We start from the raw sequence: 25,357 nt of genomic DNA on the forward strand, positions 1-25,357 counted from the left end.
GCATGCAAGACTACCGCCCCAGTGTTTACAAGCGTGGAGAAAGAAAAACGTTCAGACGTTGTTGTATGTGGAATGATAACAATTAATGTCTTTATGTCAGTTTGTTGTTTAAAATGGTCTGCAAGTGTGTGTTTCACATTTGTGATGCGTTACCTTTCGACATGCCTATGCATTACATGACGTCACGTTGGCGCATCACACGGCTAGTGCAAGATGAGAAGTTGTGGATTAAAAGTGCCTATTTTTTTTTCTTGCCAAAAGTTATGATTTTTGCTGGTTAAGACCCTTATGCATCAGTTTGGATAATTTAGAGTAGGGCTGCAAGATAAATCACATGCGATAGTCATGCGCATCTCATCACCTGCTTTCAGATGGAGCAGCTTTTATTAGACAGAGACGTAGTTCACTGACAAGCAGGGCCATATCGCATACATATTATTAATGCAAATTTTGCCCTGATTGTCAGTGATCTATGGCTTTGTGTAGTACATGCTCCTCCATCTGAAAGCAGGTGATGGTGATTTACTACTAATCAAGGAACCGGCTTTACTGACAAGATGCGCATTGACAATCACATGCGATTTATCATGCAGCCCTAGTTTAGAGCCCTTTGAAGCTGTATGCACCCTTTTAAACTGCATTTAAACTGTAAACTGTTGAGGTCCATTAAAGTCCACTATATGGAGAAACATTCTGGAATGTGTTACTCAAAAAAAAACAAAAACAAATTAATTTCTTCTTGACTGAACAAAGAAACACATAAACGTTTTGGATGACTTAGGGGTAAGTAAATTATCAGGATTTTTTATTAAAGGAGTATTCCACTTTAAAGATGGGGCCCATTGACTTACTTTTTTTTCCTACTATGAAAAGTCAATGGACCCCATCTTTAAAGTGGACTACTCCTTTAAGAAAGTGGACTAATCCTTTACTGTATTTTCCCTCCTGACTTTCTTTTGTTTTTGCATCATTTTAAAAGTGGTGTAATTCTTTAACATAAGCATATTTGGATGAAATGCCAGCTGTACGTTTGTATTTCAATTAACAGCACATCATTAACAATGTAAGAAACTTTATTTCCTTTTAATTCAACTACACTGGATAGTGGAAGTGTCTAAACAAAATTGCATTTAAAGTCTGTAAGTTTTCTATGAAGAGTGAAAACCTGTGGATTTACTGTAGTGTTCTTTTTCCCTTTCTTCATCTGTGATCCACGTTCCAGGTTGATGAAGAGAAATCATCTGCAAGGCAGAAAACAAACAAGAACAATTATTATTATGTTGATAAAAAAAAATGTAATAAGTCTTCTTATTTTACACAGTAATTAAAAAACAACAAATAAATCTGTATTAATAATTGTGCAATTTAATTGAATTATTTGGTTTAAACAGAAGTAATGGGGGAAGATCAATGTTCTGTTAAAAACAACAAATCACTGGTCAAAATGGAACATTGCAAGCATAAAGGTGACATTGTTTTGTAAAGGTGTAAATCAAGTTGCAGGCATAAGAAAAAAGTTTGGCAACATTGAACTGTTAATCTTAAGCGTAATTCATGTCTTGTAAAACTTCATATTTAGGCTAAATAAATATAAACTGTATTCATCTGACCTCAGTTATTCTGCATTTACACGTTTGGCATGGATTTTTGGGCTGAAATACTGCAAAAAGCATTTTATAAAACGGGCAGTTCTGGTTCTTCATTCTGATTGGTTGAAACGCGTTCTAAGCCGTGATAAAATACACTGGGCTGCGTTCAGCCCCGACAAAACGTTGCACAACGTTTATTAAACTGAAACGGTGATGCATTGAACACCCTGTTGTGATGACGCAAGAGTTGCAACTACGGTAGCTGAGAGGCCATTCTTTGTGTTCTTTTTTAAATGTTTCTAAAGCCTGATGAAATCGTTATAAATGTGTGTTTAATACTGTAAAATACCCTCGATGTTACAGTCACTGACCTTGCTGTCCAGAATGAAAGACAACATTCCAACTTGAACCCATTGAGCGAGCTGTCTCTTACTATCGCGTGGTTTTATACATCTTGCCGCTGATTGGGCCGACATTTCTGACACACCCACCAAACAAGAGAAAACGCTTCTAAAACCTGTTGCATTCCGTTGCACACCGTTTCCAGGAAACATGTCGTTCAACCCGGAAACCGTAGCAAAACGTTGCGCACCGGTGTGAGATTGAACGTGCCCCTGGTAACCTCACGGTTCAGACCACATTACATAAGTATCATTGCCCCACTGTTGCTGCCTACTGATTTATGAAAATAAACACCACAGTCTTAAATCATATTTTTAATTTGTCTACAATTGCACAATTAATGGCGATATCCAGATAAATGTCAATAAATATTGTTGAGTCATCTCGTCGATAAAGAGAAAACGTTGTCTGAGGAGTTTACAAGTCAAGTTCATACGTCCGCTATTATCCACTGGGTGGCGATCTTACCCAACTTAAACACTGACGCATTCACTGAAAACACCGTGTAGTACTGTTCATGGCTCCGTCTGAATCTGATCTCTTACTAAAGTTCTTCACAAAAATGGAATTATCTCCGCTTTTAATAAAAAAATTTGAAAGGTGATAAGAGATCAAATGAAGGTAGGATGAAATGTTTTTTTGTTTGTTTTTGTTTTAAAGCGGATGGTCTGTTCTTTCATTTGATATTTTATGTTTATTTAAAGAAGATAATTTTCTGGAAGGCATTAAACTAAAACTGGGTGGCAACTTAAAAAAAAAAAAAACGCTGACGGGGAAAGAGTTCAGCATGCTTCCAAGCATATTTGATCATCACTTCAACAGTTGCACGATATAAATGTTAATGTATAAATTAGATGAATGGTGATTTATAAAATAAACACCACAGTCTTAAATCATATTTTCATTGTGTCTTTGCTGTGTCTGTGTTGGTTGGGAACTGCGCTCTGTTTCAGTCACACTTGATTCTGAGGAACTACTTTGTTTGGCGGAAGAGTAATATTTGTACTAATATAATTACAACTTATTTGTGTTTTATTTTATAAAATCCCGCTAACGTTATGCATATGAAGTAACCGTTTTATAAACGCAATAAACCCCTCGAAGCGTTGGGTTACCCACTGCTTCTCGGGGTTTATTGCTTTAGCAAGTGTGCAAACAGTGGCATTCTTTCAAAAATACAGTTTTATGAACGGTAAACACAAATGAATCACACAGAATCTGTCTTAGAGTGTAAAATAAACCAGTTTTTATAAAACAATTTCCTGAAATAACTCAATATCTACTGGGTTACCGGATACTGAGACAACTACTGCCGTTATTCAACCAATCATAAAAGAGAAAACAACGAGTCATTAAAAGCCTCATTTGATAGCCACGTCTTTCCACACGCGCTAGCAAGCTCAAATGAGTGAGAGAATTATGACAAAACTGTTAATGTCAGGTTATTTCAGGAAATAGTTTTACCCTCTGTTAGGGTGGCCATTCGTGCCAGTTCCGCCAGACACGTCCCGAACATGTTCGGGTTCGTTCTCCGGAAGTCGCGTTGGTCGACCGAATACGTCATCAAGGTTTAATATTTCGGGTTTAATTTCAGAAAAGCAATCTTAAAAGAAATAAATCTTCTAATGTATTTTAACTGAAATGTGAGGACCTCGATTACGTATGTATTCGAGCAACGCGACTTCCGGAGAACGCACCCGAAAACATGTTCGGGACGTGTCCGGCGGAACTGGCACGAATGGCCACCCTACCCTCTGTATGCAACAAGTCATTTACACATTTAAAAGTGGTTTATTTTACACACGGAGACAGATTCTGCGCAATTAATTTGTATTTGTCGTTCATAAAATTGTGTTTGCAAACTTGCAATGCTTTTGGCAGTATTTCAGCACAAAAACCATGCCAAAAGTGTAAGCGGAGAAAAACTGAGGTCAGATGAATACAGTTCATACTTACTTATTTAATGTAAATATATAGTTTCAGTTTTACACTTGCATCTTGATGCAGACCTTCACAATATGTAAAAAAAATCATTTTAACATATGAATGGGAAATGTGTATCTTACCTCTGAACAAACCCAAGGGTGCATGCCACCGCTTCCTGATCCTGGAGGTTAAAATTGTAGAATGAGGCAATCAGCGTTGCAAGACCAGAGACAAATTTGCGCTGCTCTTCTTCACACACAACCTGACCGTCCATGCTCAACATCCAGCGCTGGTTGCTTAGAGAGGGACCTGAAATCGACCAAAACAAAAAAGATAAAATATTTAAAATAAAATTTGTTTCTATTTTTGCTACAAATATAACTATTTAACATAATTTGAGCTCAACCGATGCAAATACAGATATTAGGTTAAAATGTGTATATTACAGGACAATACAAATACACTACAGTATATTGTACTGGTACTGTATACAGTACCAGGCCAAAGTTTGGACTTGGGAAGTAAGTTCAAACTTTTGAGTGGTACTGTATATAGAAGTATGTTACATACATATACTATACATCACCAAATTTGAGTGATAATTGCAAAAATATGTTAATCAAACACTTTTAAATGACGTGACAACAGAGTAATGGAGGTGGGGGTTACAATTTAACTAAACTTTAATATCTGAGATAAGTCTGACATCATTTCACTTATAATAACTTTAAAATACAAATAAAACTAACAAATAAAAAGTAACTTAACTTGGTGTATATTTGAGAACAAGCTGAAATGTTTAGTTCTTTACGTGTATTACAAGCTAACTTCAGCTAAATCACAAAGCACCGACAGACAGCAACATTGACTGCGGTCAAGCCAGCCGCCACTCCGAAAAAGACGGTCAAACTAGCCCCCCGTTTTTTTTCTGTGTGCAGATAAATGAGACATTACGGTAAACGCACGAGAGGAATGATTTCAAAATAAAAGTTTCTCACTTAATCTGCTGATATTTCTGTTGAATTATGTGTCTCTTTTAAGTCATTGCTAGGGTATTATGGGTGGTTGCTAGGCTGTTTCTCTTGCATTCTGTGTGGTTGCTAGGGTTCTATAAATGGTTGCTAGGCTGTTTTTGTTGCATTATGTGTCTGTTTTAAGTCATTGCTAGGGTATTACGGGTGGTTGCTAGGCTGTTTCTCTTGCATTCTGTGTGGTTGCTAGGGTTCTATAAATGGTTGCTAGGCTGTTTTTGTTGCATTATGTGTCTGTTTTAAGTAATTGCTAGGGTATTATGGGTGGTTGCTAGGCTGTTTCTCTTGCATTCTGTGTGGTTGCTAGGGTTCTATAAATGGTTGCTAGGCTGTTTTTGTTGCATTATGTGTCTGTTTTAAGTAATTGCTAGGGTATTATGGGTGGTTGCCAGGCTGTTTCTCTTGCATTCTGTGTGGTTGCTAGGGTTCTATAAATGGTTCTAGGCTGTTTTTGTTGCATTATGTGTCTGTTTTAAGTAATTGCTAGGGTATTATGGGTGGTTGCTAGGCTGTTTCTCTTGCATTCTGTGTGGTTGCTAGGGTTCTATAAGTGGTTGCTAGGGTGTTTCTGTTGCATTCTGTTTGGTTGCTAGGCTGTTTCTGTTGCATTCTGTGTCTGTTTTAAGTCATTGCTAGGGTGTTATGGGTGGTTGCTAGGCGGTCTCTCTTGCATTCTGTGTGGTTGTTAGGCTGTTGCTAAGGTTCTTTAAGTTGTTGCTAGGGTATTATGGGTGGTTGCTAGGTTGCTTCTCTTGCATTCTGTGTGGTTGCTAGGTTGTTATTGTTGCATTCTGGTTGATGCTGTGCTATTGTTAGGGCTTTTTAAGTGGTTGCTAGGGTATAGCTTTGGTTTTCTATGCGATTGCTAGACTGTTGCTAGGGTATTATGGGTGGTTGCTAGGCTGTTTCTATTGCATTCTGTGTGGTTGCTAGGGTTCTATAAGTGGTTGCTAGGCTGTTTCTGTTGCATTATGTGTCTGTTTTAAGTCATTGCCAGGGTATTATGGGTGGTTGCTAGGCGGTTTCTCTTGCATTCTATGTGGTTGCTAGGGTTCTATAAGTGGTTGCTAGGCTGTTTCTGTAGCATTCTGTTTGGTTGCTAGGCTTTTTCTGTTGCATTCTGTGTCTGTTTTAAGTCATTGCTAGGGTATTATGGGTGGTTGCTAGGCGGTCTCTCTTGCATTCTGTGTGGTTGCTAGGCTGTTGCTAGGGTTCTTTAAATTGTTGCTAGGGTATTATGGGTGGTTGCTAGGTTGTTTCTCTTGCATTCTGTGTGGTTGCTAGGCTGTTACTAGGGTTTTATGCGTGGTTGCTAGGTTGTTTTTGTTGCATTCTGGTTGATGCTGTGCTATTGTTAGGGCTTTTTAAGTGGTTGCTAGGGTATAGCTTTGGTTTTCTATATGATTGCTAGACTGTTGCTAGGGTATATGGGTGGTTGCTAGTCTGTTTTTGTTGCATTCTGTGTCTGTTTAAGTCGTTGCTAGGGTATTATTGGTGGCTGCTAGGCTGTTTCTATTGCATTCTGTGTCTGTTAAAAGTCATTGCTAGGGTATTATGGGTGGTTGCAGGGCTTTATCTGTTGCATTTTGCATGGTTGCTAGGCTGTTTCTATTGCATTCTGGGTCTGTTTTAATTCATTGCTAGGGTATTATGGGTGGTTGCTAGGCTATTCTGTTGCATTATGTGTCTGTTTAAGCCGTTGCTAGGGTATTATGGGTGGTTGCTATGATGTTTCTGTTACATTCTGTGTCTGTTTTAAATCATTGCTAGGCTATTTCTATTGCATTCTAAGTCGTTGCTAGGGTATTGTGGGTGGTTGCTAGGCTGTTTCTTTTGCATTCTGTGTCAGTTTAAAGTCATTGCTAGGGTATTATAGGTGGTTGCTAGGCTGTTTCTATTGCATTCTGTGTCTGTTTTAAATCGTAGCTAGGGATTTATGGGTGGTTGCTAGGCTGTTTCTGTTGCATTCTGTGTCTCTTTTAAATCATTGCTAGGGTATTGTGGTTGTTTGCTAGGCTATTTCTATTGCATTATGTGTGGTTGCTAGGCTGTTACTAAGGTTTTTTTAAATGGTTTTCTCTGTGATTGCTAGACTGTTGTTAGGCTATATGGGTGGTTGCTAGGCTGCTGTTCTGGCATTCTTTCTGGTTTCTAGGTTGTTGTCGTGGAATTCTGGTTGGTTGCTATGCTATTGCTCTTGTTTTCTGGGTGATTGCTAGACTGTTGATAGGGTTTTATTGGTTATTGCTAGGCTGTTGTTGAGATATTATGGTGGATTACTATAAAGTTGCTAGCATATTAAGGGTGGTTGTTAGGCTGTTGCTGTGACATTCTATGTGATTGCTGGGCTGTTGCTAGGCTACGGTATTTAAATTGGTTGCTAGGATATTATGTTTTCTTGGTGATTGCGACGTTGAGGCTGTGTCTTTCTAAATGATTGATAGGCCTTTGCTAGGGTATTTTTGGTGGTTTATTAAATTGCTAGGCTGTTCAGGGTAGTTAACACAGAACTGTTATGCATATAATAGAGAGTCAGTGAGTGAATGATTGGTAGTTGATACAGCATTATGGGTGGCTGTTAATGTTACTAGATGCTGGGTTGTTCAGGGGATTGACAGAGCATTGCTATATAGTTGATAGGGTATTTAAATGAGAAGGCTCTAAAATATCCAACACATGCTGTATTATTTTTATATATTTAGTTAGATGTTAAAGGAACTACATGTTTCCAAAGAATCATTCCATCTCTGAATGATGGTACACCATCTCAGGTTGTCACTCATGCAGTATCAACACAGTCTGATATGCTGTTTTTAAAATAGACACCTCTAAGATGTCCTATACACTCTGTATTTTCTGTACATTCAGTTAGATATTAAAAGAAAACTACCTGTTTCCACAGAATCATTCTACTTCTGAATGATAGTACACCATCTCAGGTTGTCACCCCTGCAGTATCATCACAGTCTGATATGCTGTTTTTAAAATAGAGAGTTCGAAAATGTCCTATACATTCAGTTAGACGTTTAAGGGAAACCACCTGTTTGCGCAGAATAATTTCACCTCAGAGTGACAGTATCCTACCTCAAGGTGTCACAGACAACATATCAGACCAATCTGATATGGAGTTTGTAAAATATAGCTCTCCAACATAACCTAAATACATATTTATTTCTATAAGATCAAATACATGTTTATTTCTATAAGATCAAATACATGTGCAAAGGAAACTACCTGTTGGCACAGAATGATTTTACTTCAGAGTTACAGTGTACCACCCCAAGGTGTCACTCACAACATATCAGGCCAATCTGATATGGAGTTTGTAAAATACAGCTCTCTGAAATAACCTAAATACATGTTTATTTCTATTAAATCAAATAGATGTTTAAAGGAAACTATCTGTTTGCACAAAATAATTTCACTTCAGAGTGACAGTATACCACCTCAATATGTCACTCACACCGTATCAGGCCAATCTGATATGGAGTTTGTAAAATATAGCTCTCCAAAATAACCCAAATACACATTTATTTTTATAAGATCAAATAGATGTTTGAAGGAAACTACCTGTTTGCACAGAATAATTTCACTTCAGAGTGACAGTATACCACCTCATTGTGTCACTCACACTGTATCAGGCCAATCTGATATAGAGTTTGTAAAATACAGCTCTCCAAAATAGCATAAATACTTGATTGTTTCTATAAGATAAAAGAGGTGCTTAAAGGAAACTACCTGTTTGCACAGAATTATTTTACCTCAGAGTGACAGTATACCACCTCAATGTGTCACTTACATTGTATCAGGCCAATCTGATATAGAGTTTGTAAAATATAGCTCTCCAAAAAACCCAAATACACGTTTATTTTTATAAGATCAAATAGATGTTTAAAGGAAACTATCTGTTTGCACAAAATAATTTCACTTCAGAGTGACAGTATACCACCTCAATATGTCACTAACACCGTATCAGGCCAATCTGATATGGAGTTTGTAAAATATAGCTCTCCAAAATAACCCAAATACACATTTATTTTTATAAGATCAAATAGATGTTTAACTCTTTCCCCGCCATTGACGAGATATCTCGTCAATTAAGAGAAAACGCTTCCCCGCCAATGACGAGATTTTCCGTCTTTCCGCAATACCGCTATTATCCACCAGGTGGTGCCCTTCCGCAACTTTTTAAAACCGGAAGTATTGCCCTATGGCAAGCTGCTGCATGTCCGTGTCTGTTTTAAAGATCGCTCTGAATATGATCTCTATGAAAAGTCCGTCATAAAAATGGAATTATCTCTGCTTTTTGCTCAAAATATGGTGTTTTTGCAAAAACCTACCCATATTCAAAAGCTGATTGCAAAAGAACCACTAAAGGTAGGATGAAACGGTTTTTTTTGTTTGAAAGCAGAGGGACTGTTCTTTCATTTGGTATATTGTATGTTTATATATTTAAAGAAGAACATTTTCTGGAAGGCATTAAACTTTGGTGAAAATCATGAAAAACGCTGGCGCTGGCTGGCAACTTTTTTTAAAAATGCTGGCGGTGAAAGAGTTAAAGGAAACTACCTGTTTGCACAGAATAATTTCACTTCAGAGTGACAGTATACCACCTCATTGTGTCACTCACACTGTATCAGGCCAATCTGATATAGAGTTTGTAAAATACAGCTCTCCAAAATAGCATAAATACTTGATTGTTTCTATAAGATAAAAGAGGTGCTTAAAGGAAACTACCTGTTTGCACAGAATTATTTTACCTCAGAGTGACAGTATACCACCTCAATGTGTCACTTACATTGTATCAGGCCAATCTGATATAGAGTTTGTAAAGTATAGCTCTTCAAAATAACCCAAATACACATTTATTTTTATAAGATCAAATAGATGTTTAAAGGAAACTACCTGTTTGCACAGAATAATTTCACTTCAGAGTGACAGTATACCACCTCAATATGTCACTCACACTGTATCAGGCCAATCTGATATAGAGTTTGTAAAATATAGCTCTCCAAAATAACCCAAATACACATTTATTTTTATAAGATCAAATAGATGTTTAAAGGAAACTACCTGTTTGCACAAAATAATTTCACTTCAGAGTGACAGTATACCACCTCAATATGTCACTCACACTGTATCAGGCCAATCTGATATAGAGTTTGTAAAATATAGCTCTCCAAAATAACCCAAATACACATTTATTTTTATAAGATCAAATAGATGTTTAAAGGAAACTACCTGTTTGCACAGAATAATTTCACTTCAGAGTGACAGTATACCACCTCATCGTGTCACTCACACTGTATCAGGCAAATCTGATATAGAGTTTGTAAAATACAGCTCTCCAAAATAGCATAAATACTTGATTGTTTCTATAAGATAAAAGAGGTGCTTAAAGGAAACTACCTGTTTGCACAGAATTATTTTACCTCAGAGTGACAGTATACCATCTGAGGGTGTCACTTACATTGTATAAGGGCAATCTGAAATAGAGTTTGTAAAATATAGCTTCCAAAATACCCAAATACACGTTTATTTTTATGAGATCAAATAGATGTTTAAAGGAAACTACCTGTTTGCACAAAATAATTTCACTTCAGAGTGACAGTACACCACCTCAATGTGTCACTCACACTGTATCAGGCCAATCTGATATAGAGTTTGTAAAATACAGCTCTCCAAAATAGCATAAATACACGTTTATTTTTATAAGATCAAATAGATGTTAAAATGAAACTACCTGTTTGCACAGAATAATTTCACTTCAGAGGGACAGTATCCCATCTCAGGGTATCAGTCACAACATATCAGGACAATCTGATATAGAGTTTTTAAAATACAGCTCTCCAAAATATCATAAATACTTGATTATTTCTATAAGATCAAATAGGTGCTTAAAGGAAACTACCTGTTTGCACAGAATGATTTTACCTCAGAGTGACAGTATACCATCTGAGGGTGTCACTTACACCGTATCAGGCCAATCTGATATGCACTTTGTAAAATATAGCTCTCCAAAATAATCTAAATACACGTTTATTTCTATAAGATCAAATAGGTGCTTAAAGGAAACTACCTGTTTGCACAGAATGATTTTACCTCAGAGTGACAGTATACCATCTGAGGGTGTCACTCACACCGTATCAGGCCAATCTCATATGGAGTTTGTAAAATACAGCTCTCCAAAATATCATAAATACTTGATTGTTTCTATAAGATCAAATAGGTGCCTAATGGAAACTACCTGTTTGCACAGAATGATTTTACCTCAGAGTGACAGTATACCACCTTAATGTGTCACTCACACCGTATCAGGCCAATCTGATATGGAGTTTGTAAAATACAGCTCTCCAAAATAACCTAAATACACGTTTATTTCTATAAGATCAAATACCTGTTTAATGGAAACTACCTGTTTGCACAAAATAATTTCACTTCAGAGTGACAGTATACCACCTTAATGTGTCACTCACACCGTATCAGGCCAATGCGATATGGGGTTTGTAAAATACAGCTCTCCAAAATATCATAAATACTTGATTGTTTCTATAAGATCAAATAGGTGCCTAATGGAAACTACCTGTTTGCACAGAATGATTTTACCTCAGAGGGACAGTATCCCATCTCAGGGTATCACTCACAACATATCAGGACAATCTGATATGGGGTTTGTAAAATACAGCTCTCCAAATAACCTAAAAACATGTTTATTTCTATAAGATCAGATAGGTGCTTAAAGAAAACTACCTGTTTGCACAGAATGATTTTACCTCAGAGTGACAGTATACCATCTGAGGGTGTCACTTACACTGTATCAGGCCAATCTGATATAGAGTTTGTAAAATATAGCTCTCCAAAATAACCTAAATACATGTTTATTTCTATGAGATCATATAGGTGCTTAAAGGAAACTACCTGTTTGCACAGAATAATTTCACTTCAGAGGGACAGTATCCCATCTCAGGGTATCAGTCACAACATATCAGGACAAACTGATATAGAGTTTGTAAAATACAGCTCTCCAAAATATCATAAATACTTGATTATTTCTATAAGATCAAATAGGTGCTTAAAGGAAACTACCTGTTTGCACAGAATGGTTTTACCTCAGAGTGACAGTATACCATCTGAGGGTGTCACCTACACCGTATCAGGCCAATCTGATATGCACTTTATAAAATATAGCTCTCCAAAATAACCTAAATACACGTTTATTTCTATAAGATCAAATACCTGTTTAAAGGAAACTACCAGTTTGCATAAAATAATTTCACTTCAGAGTGACAGTATACCACCTCAATGTGTCACTCACACTGTATCAGGCCAATCTGATATAAAGTTTGTAAAATACAGCTCTCCAAAATAACCTAAATACATGTTTATTTCTATGAGATCAAATAGGTGCTTATAGGAAATACCTGTTTGCACAGAATAATTTCACTTTAGAGGGACAGTATCCAATCTCAGGGTATCAGTCACAACATATCAGGACAATCTGATATAGATTTTGTAAAATACAGCTCTCCAAATAACCTAAAAACATGTTTATTTCTATAAGATCAGATAGGTGCTTAAAGAAAACTACCTGTTTGCACAGAATGATTTTACCTCAGAGTGACAGTATACCATCTGAGGGTGTCACTTACACCGTATCAGGCCAATCTGATATGGAGTTTGTAAAATATAGCTCTCCAAAATAGCATAATATTCAATTATTTCTATAAGATCAAATAGATGCTTAAAGGAAACTACCTGTTTGCACATAATAATTTCACTTTAGAGTGACAGTATATCACCTCAAGGTGTCACTCACACAATATCAAGACAATCTGATATGGAGTTAGTAAAATACAGCTCTCCAAAATAACCTAAATACATGTTTATTTCTATAAGATCAAATAGATTTTTAAAGGAAACTACCTGTTTGCAGAGAATAATTTCACTTCAGAATGACAGTATACCACCTCAAGGTGTCACTCACACAATATCAAGTCAATCTGATGCAGAGTTTTTAAAATAAAATGTGTATTTAAATTATTTTGAACAGCTGTATTTTACAAACTCCATATCAGATTGTCCTGATATGTTGTGAGTGATACCCTGAGATGGGATACTGTCCCTCTGAAGTGAAATTATTCTGTGCAAACAGGTAGTTTTCTTTAAGCATCTATTTAATCTTATAGAAATAATTAAAAATTATGCTATTTTGGAGAGCTGTAATTTACAAACTCCATATCAGATTGGCCTGATATGTTGTGAGTAACACCTTGAGGTGGTATACTGTCACTCTGAAGTGAAATCATTCTGTGCAAACAGGTAGTTTCCTTTAAGCACCTATTTTATCTATAGAAACAATCAAGTATTTATGATATTTTGGAGAGCTGTAATTTATAAACTCCATATAAGATTGGCCTGATATTTTGTGAGTGACACCTTGAGGTGGTATACTGTCACTCTGAAGTGAAATTATTCTGTGCAAACAGGTAGTTTCCTTTAAACAGGCATTTGATCTTTTAAAAATAAACATGTATTTAGGTTATTTCGGAGAGCTATATTTTACAAACTCCATATCAGATTGGCCTGATACGGTGTAAGTGACAACCTCAGATGGTATACTGTCACTCTGGGGTAAAATCATTCTGTGCAAACAGGTAGTTTCCTTTAAGCACCTATTTGATCTTTTAAAAATAAACATGTATTTAGGTTATTTTGGAGAGCTGTATCTTACAAACTCCATATCAGATTGGCCTGATACGGTGTGAGTGACACATTAAGGTGGTATACTGTCACTCTGAAGTGAAATTATTTTGTGCAAACAGGTAGTTTCCTTTAAACAGGTATTTGTTCTTATAGAAATAAACATGTATTTAGGTTATTTTGGAGAGCTATAATTTACAAACTCCATATCAGATTGGCCTGATACAGTGTAAGTGACACCTTCAGATGGTTTACTGTCACTCTGAGGTAAAATCATTCTGTGCAAACAAGTAGTTTCCTTTAAACAGGTATTTGTTTTTATAGAAATAAACATGTATTTAGGTTATTTTGGAGAGCTATATTTTACAAACTCCATATCAGATTGGCCTGATACAGTGTAAGTGACACCTTCAGATGGTTTACTGTCACTCTGAGGTAAAATCATTCTGTGCAAACAGGTAGTTTCCATTAAGCACCTATTTGATCTTATAGAAACAATCAAGTATTTATGATATTTTGGAGAGCTGTATTTTACAAACTCCATATCAGATTGACTTGATATTGTGTGAGTTACACATTGAGGTGGTATACTGTCACTCTGAAGTGAAATTATTCTGTGCAAACAGGTAGTTTCCTTTAAACAGGCATTTGTTCTAATAGAAATAAACATTTATTTAGGTTGTTTTGGAGAGCTATATTTTACAAACTCCATATCAGATTGGCCTGATATGGTGTAAGTGACACCCTCAGATGGTATACTGTCACTCTGGGGTAAAATCATTCTGTGCAAACAGGTAGTTTCCTTTAAGCACCTATTTGATCTTATAAAAATAAACGTGTATTTGGGTTATTTTGGAGAACTGTATTTTACAAACTCCATATCAGATTGGCCTGATACAGTGTGAGTGACACATTGAGGTGGTATGCTGTCACTCTGAGGTAAAATCATTCTGTGCAAACAGGTAGTTTCCTTTAAGCACCTATTTTATCTTATAGAAACAATCAAGTATTTATGATATTTTGGAGAGCTGTAATTTATAAACTCCATATCAGATTGGCCTGATATTTTGTGAGTGACACCTTGAGGTGGTATACTGTCACTCTGAGGTGAAATTATTCTGTGCAAACAGGTAGTTTCCTTTAAACAGGTATTTGTTCTTATAGAAATAAACATGTATTTAGGTTATTTTGGAGAGCTATATTTTACAAACTCCATATCAGATTGGCCTGATACAGTGTAAGTGACACCTTCAGATGGTTTACTGTCACTCTGAGGTAAAATCATTCTGTGCAAACAGGTAGTTTCCATTAAGCACCTATTTGATCTTATAGAAACAATCAAGTATTTATGATATTTTGGAGAGCTGTATTTTACAAACTCCATATCAGATTGACTTGATATTGTGTGAGTTACACATTGAGGTGGTATACTGTCACTCTGAAGTGAAATTATTCTGTGCAAACAGGTAGTTTCCTTTAAACAGGCATTTGTTCTAATAGAAATAAACATGTATTTAGGTTGTTTTGGAGAGCTATATTTTACAAACTCCATATCAGATTGGCCTGATATGGTGTAAGTGACACCCTCAGATGGTATACTGTCACTCTGGGGTAAAATCATTCTGTGCAAACAGGTAGTTTTCTTTAAGCACCTATTTGATCTTATAAAAATAAACGTGTATTTGGGTTATTTTGGAGAACTGTATTTTACAAACTCCATATCAGATTGGCCTGATACAATGTGAGTGACACATTGAGGTGGTATACTGTCACTCTGAGGTAAAATCATTCTGTGCAAACAGGTAGTTTCCTTTAAGCACCTATTTTATCTTATAGAAACAATCAAGTATTTATGATATTTTGGAGAGCTGTAATTTATAAACTCCATATCAGATTGGCCTGATATTTTGTGAGTGACACCTTGAGGTGGTATACTGTCACTCTGAGGTGAAATTATTCTGTGCAAACAGGTAGTTTCCTTTAAACAGGTATTTGTTCTTATAGAAATAAACATGTATTTAGGTTATTTTGGAGAGCTGTATTTTACAAACTCCATATCAGATTGGCCTGATATTTTGTGAGTGACACCTTGAGGTGGTATACTGTCACTCTGAAGTGAAATTATTCTGTGCAAACAGGTAGTTTCCTTTAAACAGGCATTTGTTCTTATAGAAATAAACATGTATTTAGGTTATTTTGGAGAGCTATATTTTACAAACTCTTTATCAGATTGGCCTGATACGGTGTGAGTGACACATTGAGTTGGTATACTGTCACTCTGAAGTGAAATTATTTTGTGCAAACAGGTAGTTTACTTTAAACATCTATTTGATTTTATAGAAATAAACATGTATTTAGGTTATTTTGGAGAGCTATATTTTACAAACTCCATATCAGATTGGCCTGATACGGTGTAAGTGACACCCTCAGATGGTATACTGTCACTCTGGGGTAAAATCATTCTGTGCAAACAGGTAGTTTCCTTTAAGCACCTATTTGATCTTATAAAAATAAACGTGTATTTGGGTTATTTTGGAGAACTGTATTTTACAAACTCCATATCAGATTGGCCTGATATGTTGTGAGTGACACATTGAGGTGGTATACTGTCACTCTGAGGTAAAATCATTCTGTGCAAACAGGTAGTTTCCTTTAAGCACCTTTTTATCTTATAGAAACAATCAAGTATTTATGATATTTTGGAGAGCTGTAATTTATAAACTCCATATCAGATTGGCCTGATATTTTGTGAGTGACACCTTGAGGTGGTATACTGTCACTCTGAAGTGAAATTATTCTGTGCAAACAGGTAGTTTCCTTTAAACAGGTATTTGTTCTTATAGAAATAAACATGTATTTAGGTTATTTTGGAGAGCTGTATTTTACAAACTCCATATCAGATTGGCCTGATACGGTGTGAGTGACACATTGAGTTGGTATACTGTCACTCTGAAGTGAAATTATTTTGTGCAAACAGGTAGTTTCCTTTAAACATCTATTTGATTTTATAGAAATAAACATGTATTTAGGTTATTTTGGAGAGCTATATTTTACAAACTCCATATCAGATTGGCCTGATACGGTGTAAGTGACACCCTCCGATGGTATACTGTCACTCTGGGGTAAAATCATTCTGTGCAAACAGGTAGTTTCCTTTAAGCACCTATTTGATCTTATAAAAATAAACGTGTATTTGGGTTATTTTGGAGAGCTATATTTTACAAACTCCATATCAGATTGGCCTGATACGGTGTAAGTGACACCCTCCGATGGTATACTGTCACTCTGAGGTAAAATCATTCTGTGCAAACAGGTAGTTTCCTTTAAGCACCTATTTGATCTTATAAAAATAAACGTGTATTTGGGTTATTTTGGAGAGCTATATTTTACAAAGTGCATATCAGATTGGCCTGATACGGTGTAAGTGACACCCTCAGATGGTATACTGTCACTCTGGGGTAAAATCATTCTGTGCAAACAGGTAGTTTCCTTTAAGCACCTATTTGATCTTATAAAAATAAACGTGTATTTGGGTTATTTTGGAGAGCTATATTTTACAAACTCCATATCAGATTGGCCTGATACGCTGTAAGTGACATCCTCGGATGGTATACTGTCACTCTGAGGTAAAATCATTCTGTGCAAACAGGTAGTTTTCTTTTAATATCTAACTAAATGTATAGAAAATACAGAGTGTATATGACATCTTAGAGGTCTCTATTTTAAAAACAGCATATCAGACTGTGATGATACTGCATGAGTGACAACCTGAGATGGTGTACCATCTTTCAGAGATGGAATGATTCTTTGGAAACAGGTAGTTCCTTTAACATCTAACTAAATATATAAAAATACAGCATGTGTTGGATATTTTAGAACCTTCTCATTTAAATACCCTATCAACTATATAGCAATGCTCTGTCAATCCCCTGAAAAACCCAGCAACTAGTAACACTAACAGCCACCCATAATGCTGTAGCAACTACCTATCATTCACTCACTGACTCTCTATTATACGCATAACAGTTCTGTGTTAACTACCCTGAACAGCCTATAAACCACCTAAAATACCCTAGCAAAGGTCAACTTCGCAATCACCAAGAAAATATAACAATATCCTAGCAACCAATTTAAATACCGTAGCCTAGCAACAGCCCAGCAATCACATAGAATGTCACAGCAACAGCCTAACAACCACCCTTAATATGCTAGCAACTTCATAGTCATCCACCATAATATCTCAACAACAGCCTAGCAATAACCAATAAAACCCTATCAACAGTCTAGCAATTACCCAGAAAACAAGAGCAATAGCATAGCAACCAACCAGAATTCCACAACAACAACTTAGCAACCACACATAACCCCAGAGCAACAGCCTAGCAACCGCCATAATTCCCTAGCAACCACAAAGAATGCCAGAACAACAACCTAGCAACCACCCATATAGCTTAGCAACAGTCTAGCAATCACAGAGAAAACCAAAGCTATACCATAGCTAACATTTAAAAAACCTTAGTAACAGCGTAGCAACCACACATAATGCAATAGAAATAGCCTAGCAACCACCCATAATACCCTAGCAATAAATTAAAACAGACCCAGAATGCAACAAAAACAGCCTAGCAACCACCCATAAATCCCTAGCTACGATTTAAAACAGACACAGAATACAATAGAAACAACCTAGCAACCACCCACAATACCCTAGCAACGACTTAGAATGCAATAGAAATAGCCTAGCAACCACCCACAATACCCTAGCAATGATTTAAAACAGACACAGAATGCAACAGAAACATCATAGCAACCACCTATTATACCCTAGCAACGACTTAAACAGACACATAATGCAACAGAAATAGCCTATCAACCACCCATAATACCCTAGCAATGAATTAAAACAGACCCAGAATGCAATAGAAACAGCCTAGCAACCACACAGAATGCAAGAGAAACAGCCTAGCAACCACCCATAATACCCTAGCAATGACTTTTAACAGACACAGAATGCAATAGAAACAGCCTAGCAGCCACCAATAATACCCTAGCAACGACTTAAACAGACACAGAATGCAAAAGAAAAAGACTAGCAACCACCCATATACCCTAGCAACAGTCTAGCAATCACATAGAAAACCAGAGCTATACCCTAGTAACCACTTAAAAAGCCCTAGCAATAGCATAGCAAGCAACCAGAATGCAACAAAAACAACCTAGCAACCACGCATAAAACCCTAGCAACAGCCTAGCAACCACACAGAATGCAAGAGAAACAACCTAGAAACCACCCATAATACCCTAGCAATGACTTAAAACAGACACAGAATGCAACAGAAACAGCCTAGCAACCAAACAGAATGCAACAGAAACAGCCTAGCATCCACCCATATACCCTAGCAACAGTCTAGCAATCACATAGAAAACCAAAGATATACCCTAGCAACCACTTTAAAAGCCCTAGCAATAGCATAGCAAGCAACCAGAATGCAACAAAAACAACCTAGCAACCACGCATAAAACCCTAGTAACAGCCTAGCAACCACACAGAATGCAAGATAAACAGCCTAGCAGCCACCAATAATACCCTAGCAACGATTTAAACAGACACAGAATGCAAGAGAAACAGACTAGCAACCACCCATATACCCTAGCAACAGTCTAGCAATTGCATACAAAACCAAAGCTATACCCTAGCAACCACTTAAAAAGCCCTAGCAATACCATAGCAAGTAACCAGAATGCAACAAAAACAACCTAGCAACAACGCATACAACCCTAGTATCAGCCTAGCAACCACACAGAATGCAAGAGAGACCGCCTCGCAAGCACTCATAATACCCTAGCAATGACTTTAAACAGACACAGAATGCAACAGAATCAGCCTAGCAACCAAACAGAATGCAACAGAAACAGCCTAGCATCCAAACAGAATGCAACAGAAACAGCCTAGCAACCACTTATAGAACCCTAGCAACCACACAGAATGCAAGAGAAACAGCCTAGCAACCACCCATAATACCCTAGCAATTACTTAAAACAGACACATAATGCAACAGAAACAGCCTAGCAACCATTTATAGAACCCTAGCAACCACACAGAATGCAAGAGAAACAGCCTGGCAACCACCCATAATACCCTAGCAATTACTTAAAGGAACACGCCCATATTTTGGGAATTTAGCTTATTCACCGTATCCCCCAGAGTTAGATAAGTCCATACATACCTTTCTCATATCCGTGCGTGCTGTAACTCTGTCTGACGCAGCCCCCGCTAGCTTAGCTTAGCACAAAGACTGGAAGTGAATGGCTTCAGCTAGCAAACTGCTCCCAATAAGTGACAAAATAAAAATCGAAACATTTCCTATTTATGTGTTGTGATTTGTATAGTCACATTGTGTACAAATAACAAGGTCATATGAGACAGAGCCATCTTTCAAAAGTAAACATACTGGGAACTATATTCTCAGAAGGTGAAGCTCTGCTACTTAGGCGGAGTGATTTGCTTGCAGCACCCAAGAAGCCCCCTGGTGATGAGCAGAGAGTTCGATCAAATCAAGTAGCAGTGCTTTGCCTTCTGAGAATATAGTTCATGTTATTTTGTCACTTATTGGGAGCAGTATGCTAGCTGAAGCCATTCACTTCCAGTCTTTGTGCTAAGCTAAGCTAGCGGGGGGTGCGTAAGACAGAGTTACAGCATGCACGGAGATGAGAAAGGTATGTATGGACTTATCTAACTCTGGGGGATACGGTGAATAAGCTAAATTCCCAAAATGTGGGCGTGTTCCTTTAAAACAGACACATAATGCAACATAAACAGCCAAACAACCAAACATAATGCAACAGAAACAGCCTAGCAACCACTTATAGAACCCTAGCAACCACACAGAATGCAAGAGAAACAGCCTAGCAACCACCCATAATACCCTAGCAATTACTTAAAACAGACACATAATGCAACATAAACAGCCTAACAACCAAACAGAATGCAACAGAAACAGCCTAGCAACCACTTATAGAACCCTAGCAACCACACAGAATGCAAGAGAAACAGCCTAGCAACCACCCATAATACCCTATCAATTAGGGCTGTCACTTTTTATTCGATATTCGAATATGCATTCGAACATGACGTGAAATATCCGTATTCGAACTATAAATAAACCATCCGTTTTTTTAAATGCCATGTGTAGCGCATTTTTTACAGTAACACCTCGTAATAGGAAGGAGGCTGAGAGTGAGACCGACGACTGCAACTGTGCGCAAGAGAGGGAATCAAATGGGACTAAAATGAACCTCATGTGCATGTCAAGATAGAATTATAGTTTGTATATAAAATGACATATTGTTTATAGTGTTAAATATTATAGCAGAATACCTTGTGTTAATACGTTCGCATTATGAAATTAGCATGTATGAAGATAATTTCATCATTTTTACAACGCAATGTAAACTTTATATTAAACAACAACAGCATTTGTCTTGTAAACGGATGTGAAATGATCATGTGCTGACTGTCGCGCGTCACATAGACGACAGAGTCAAGTGAGATCTGATTAACTCATCTATAAGTTTAATTTCATCTCAAGTATCAAAGGGTTTGTGCTCTCTATAATTGAAAACGGGCAAGCAAACAGCACGCGCAGGGTTAATGTACTTGTGAATGATGGCTCACAAACGCGCGGGATAGGCTTTGTATAAGTGTGCTTGTTGTCAATGACAGTTCTGGTCACAAACACGCTCAAGCGTGGGATATGTGTGCTTGTCAATGATGGGCATTAAATCCGCGAAATTCCGCGGAGTTTTCTGCCGAAATCTGTGGGCGCGAATTCCGTTTGCGTCTGCATATACTCCTGCTCCTATTTAAGTTGTCACGTTATTGTTTGTAACTGTTCTGAATCATTTTTTTTTATATAAGTTTGTTATTCATAAGTTGATAACCTGCTGTTTCAAACATTAACGTTAAGTAAAAAGTAATCCAGACAACCCTGTGTATGACTGTCACTGTTAATAATTTTGTGATTGAATCTCCATTACGGTGGGTTTTTGATGCGCGTGGGGGGCGGCGCCTAGATATTCGAATATATTCGGATACATTGCATGATATTCGAAATCCGTTCGAATTAGATTTTTCTGACAGCCCTACTATCAATTACTTAAAACAGACACATAATGCAACATAAACAGCCTAACAACCAAACAGAATGCAACAGAAACAGCCTAGCAACCACTTATAGAACCCTAGCAACCACACAGAATGCAAGAGAAACAGCCTAGCAACCAACCATAATACCCTAGCAATGCCTTATAACAGACACATAATGCAACAGAAATATCAGCAGATTTAGTGAGAAACTTTTATTTTGAAATCATTCCTCTCGTGCATTTACCGTAATGTCTCATTTATGTGCACACAGAAAAAAAACGGGGGGCTAGTTTGACCGTCTTTTTCGGAGTGGCGGCTGGCTTGACTGCAGTCAACATTGTGTTGTTTTAGGCCAATTCACATTATCATGTTTAGTCGTCAAAAACGAAAGAATTAACAGACAGATAAGTTACAAAAACATCTGCATCAACGTGTCGTGTGCTGTCTGTTAAGAGTTTAGCAAGTTAGCGTAACTTGTGGAGTGACAACAACGCAGCTCCTAAAAATAGCCCACTCGTGCAAACCGTTCAGAAATGCAATCGAATAAAACAACAGTGTCTTACCGTGTCAATGATGCTCAGTCAGTCAATCTTCGTTTATCTTCATCACAGACACATTGTATTCTCCCCGTCTTCTTGCTGCATAATTCTCTCATTTCTGCCGCGTCGTCGTGTAACTTTTAATTGTTCCGTGTACGTTTTCACATCACAGGCAGCTATAGATTAAAAGTTGAACGCGTTGTCTTCATATCGTCGTTTTTTATATGAATAACCAATCCTAACAAATAAAGGGCGTCCGAACTTCCGAAGTACTAGCTCTGCTTACATTCAAATATTGAGCGCGAAGGAAATCAATCCCACAATGCAATGCTTTTACAGTATTATTCTGTATTACGAATTTTGCATGCTGAAAACAGGACAATTCTGTACATTTACATACATTCTGTAAATATTTTGTAAATATACAGTCTAACACTGTTTTTTTAAAATACAGTACAATACTGTTAGAAATTCGCTGTAAATTTACAGAAAAGTTTTACAGTGTAGCACCTGGTTCTTGCTGGTGGAAAAGGGGCGAATGACACGCTTTGATTAATAACATCAGGTTTAAAAAGGTTGCGGTTATGACAGTGTTGCCAGCTGCCTTTAGAGTAAATCAGCTTCTTTTTTGTCCACCAGTCCAGTGGTTTGTCATAAATGAGTAAAAAATTTACATATAAAAAATGAGTCTATCGCATATCGGCAATCTCACAAACTTGCGATAAGACGATCTTAACTGCCAAACCTCCCTTCGTCTTTAGCAAACCAAAACATTTTATTTTCGACAAGGTGTTTGTTTCAGAGTGAAGTTTAGCCACTAGCCAGACCAATAAATAAATACAGACAGGAAGTTTACTTTGGTTCAAATGCTGCATCAAATGAATCCATCTATAGAAACATCTTAGTTGCTTATGTTCAACCAAATGCCTCAAAACACATTGACTGTAAATATACCCTTCACTGAAACCAGAGCATTGTTACATTGTTCGTTTTCTTCTAACAGGTAAAAGCATTTGGCTCACAGAGAGGAGGATTTGGCTCCTGAGTTTCAACGAAGCAGGAAAGTCCATTTTAAATCTCATATTTGATGGAGGGAGTTATGAAGAAGGACTTTGTTCTAGTGGTAAGCTGAAGAGTGTCAAAGGCACAGTAGCCAAGAAAAATGTGAACCTGTTTGAGATTGACGTCTTCAATGTCAAGAGAATCCTTAGATGGGAAAGAATGGCTCTCAATCCTGGACCTCATGCAGTAGTACTTGCCTATATGTTTGAGCATGGGCAATTCACAGAGGAAACTGAAAAGATCCTTAAGGATTTAGAGTTTCTTGGAGAAGAATTCTGGAATCGTGTTACAGTCGTATTTACAGTGGAAGATGGTACTGAGAGTGAAGACCATGAAGATCAAGAAAGAGTAAGAGTATTAGAGTGGCTTGCAGATAAATGTGGAAGGAGATACATCACTTGCAAATACTTAGAAAGCATTCAAGGACCGTTTTCTGAACAGATTCTGGATATGATTGGGGGGGAAAATTCAATGCACCTGCTGTTACCACAGATGTCAGATGGAGATTCTCAATGTCTCTCAGAAGACTTAATAGTAAGTCTTACAGTAGTGTTTTTGTTTTTTTTATGATGATTTGTTTAAGATCTTTTTGCAAATAAAATGATGGTTTTATCGTTATTTTGTAGTAGTAAGCTACATTCAAAACAAAATCAGGAATATTTTAGAAACAATTTACCCTTCGCTAAGCCCTCCTTAGTTACATTTCCTACACCTGTCAAGCTTTTGCGCGCAAGTATGCATGCAGCGGTGTCAGACATTCCCAAGGACATAATTAGTCATTTTTGGTGAACAGGTGAAATATTGGAGAGAGCAAGATAAAAGGGGCTGCAGTATGCATTCGAGAGATATATCAACGACATAATATGCAACCAGTTAGAGAATAATTTTATGAAAATTTAAGCTAAAGCCTATAACGTTAGGTCTCAGCGCAAGCAGAAGCCGCCTCATACGCTGACCATTCAAATGGAAAACACAACAAATTGAGGAACAACTTTGTTTATGCACAGCAGGGTAAGTTAAATTTGTAAAAATAATCTAATAATTATAAATCAAACAGTGGAATAAACACACGACATCAGCCTGGGACATTCTCCAGCATGTAGAAATATCCCTGGGAGAGCTGCGATCGGATTATGGTACTCAGGTGTAGGTCGTCTAATAACAAAAATGCCAAAATATTTTTTTAAGTGTGTCAGTCAGCCTTTGTCTTGCCTTTAATCATCTTATTTTACGTTCAAATATATGCATTATGAACAAAGAACCATCATTATTTGCAAGCAATGATGTACCAAGTTGGCTAGCCAGCTAACATTAGCGTGCTCTTACATTGGAGCAAACGTATGTGATTTTTTAAAATCCTGTTAATATTTAGTTGTGAATTCCACACTGTTTGATCCACGTCCAACATTTCTCCATTTGGGTTTTAAGTTTCGGAAAGGGAAAAAATCCACCATCCTGTCCAAACTCTTAAGCCGCCTTTCCACTGCACACGACATACGGAAACAACAGTCGGAGTTCTCCCCCTAGTGGCAGTCGTAATGAAGTTTCAGTTTAATCGTATATGGGAGGGAAGCTCATTCCAGCGCAAGAGGCTTCATTCTAATATATTTACCATGGTGGAATAAATAAAGGAATGCAAATGAATGAAACAATAAACAGCTATGCATATATGACAAGGATTGCCAATATTTTTTGGAGAGAACATATGAAGACAAGATTAAAATAATTACATACACAAATTAAATTAATAATGTATTTATTATCAGTAATCAAAAGTTTTTTTTAACAGGATTCAAGTGTTACTAATAAAGTTAAACAAAAAGGATTAATCATTTTTACCTCACACACAGTTTATGATTGGAATACAATGAAATACATAACTTCCGGTCGGCATATCGCATGCGGTTTAGTCGCGCAAGTTCAAATTTTTTAACGGATCCAACGCTCAAAACGGATCCGATT

The 25,357-nt window shown here is 37.0% G+C and overlaps 1 protein-coding gene and 1 long non-coding RNA gene across 4 annotated transcripts in view; one reads left to right on the forward strand and one right to left on the reverse strand.

Moving 5' to 3' along the window:
* Nucleotides 1-25,357, forward strand: part of LOC135774232 (uncharacterized) — a 74,133-nt gene that overhangs the window by 20,843 nt on the left and 27,933 nt on the right. For 2 of the 3 annotated variants that reach the window (XM_065284189.2, XM_065284191.2), the window contains exon 3: nt 23,337-23,929. In XM_065284189.2, coding sequence (XP_065140261.1) covers nt 23,337-23,929 — 593 coding nt within the window. The remainder of the gene's footprint in view (nt 1-23,336; nt 23,930-25,357) is intronic. The other variant, XM_065284190.2, reaches the window with a different exon arrangement.
* LOC135774235 (uncharacterized) lies at nt 933-22,628 on the reverse strand. The gene is made up of 3 exons (XR_010543664.2): nt 22,358-22,628; nt 4,058-4,226; nt 933-1,241 (listed from the first exon to the last, which is right to left on the reverse strand). It is a non-coding gene; the product is annotated as an uncharacterized lncRNA (long non-coding RNA).

The sequence above is a fragment of the Paramisgurnus dabryanus genome, chromosome 5 (assembly GCF_030506205.2).
Source record: "Paramisgurnus dabryanus chromosome 5, PD_genome_1.1, whole genome shotgun sequence".
Classification (NCBI taxonomy): domain Eukaryota; kingdom Metazoa; phylum Chordata; class Actinopteri; order Cypriniformes; family Cobitidae; genus Paramisgurnus; species Paramisgurnus dabryanus.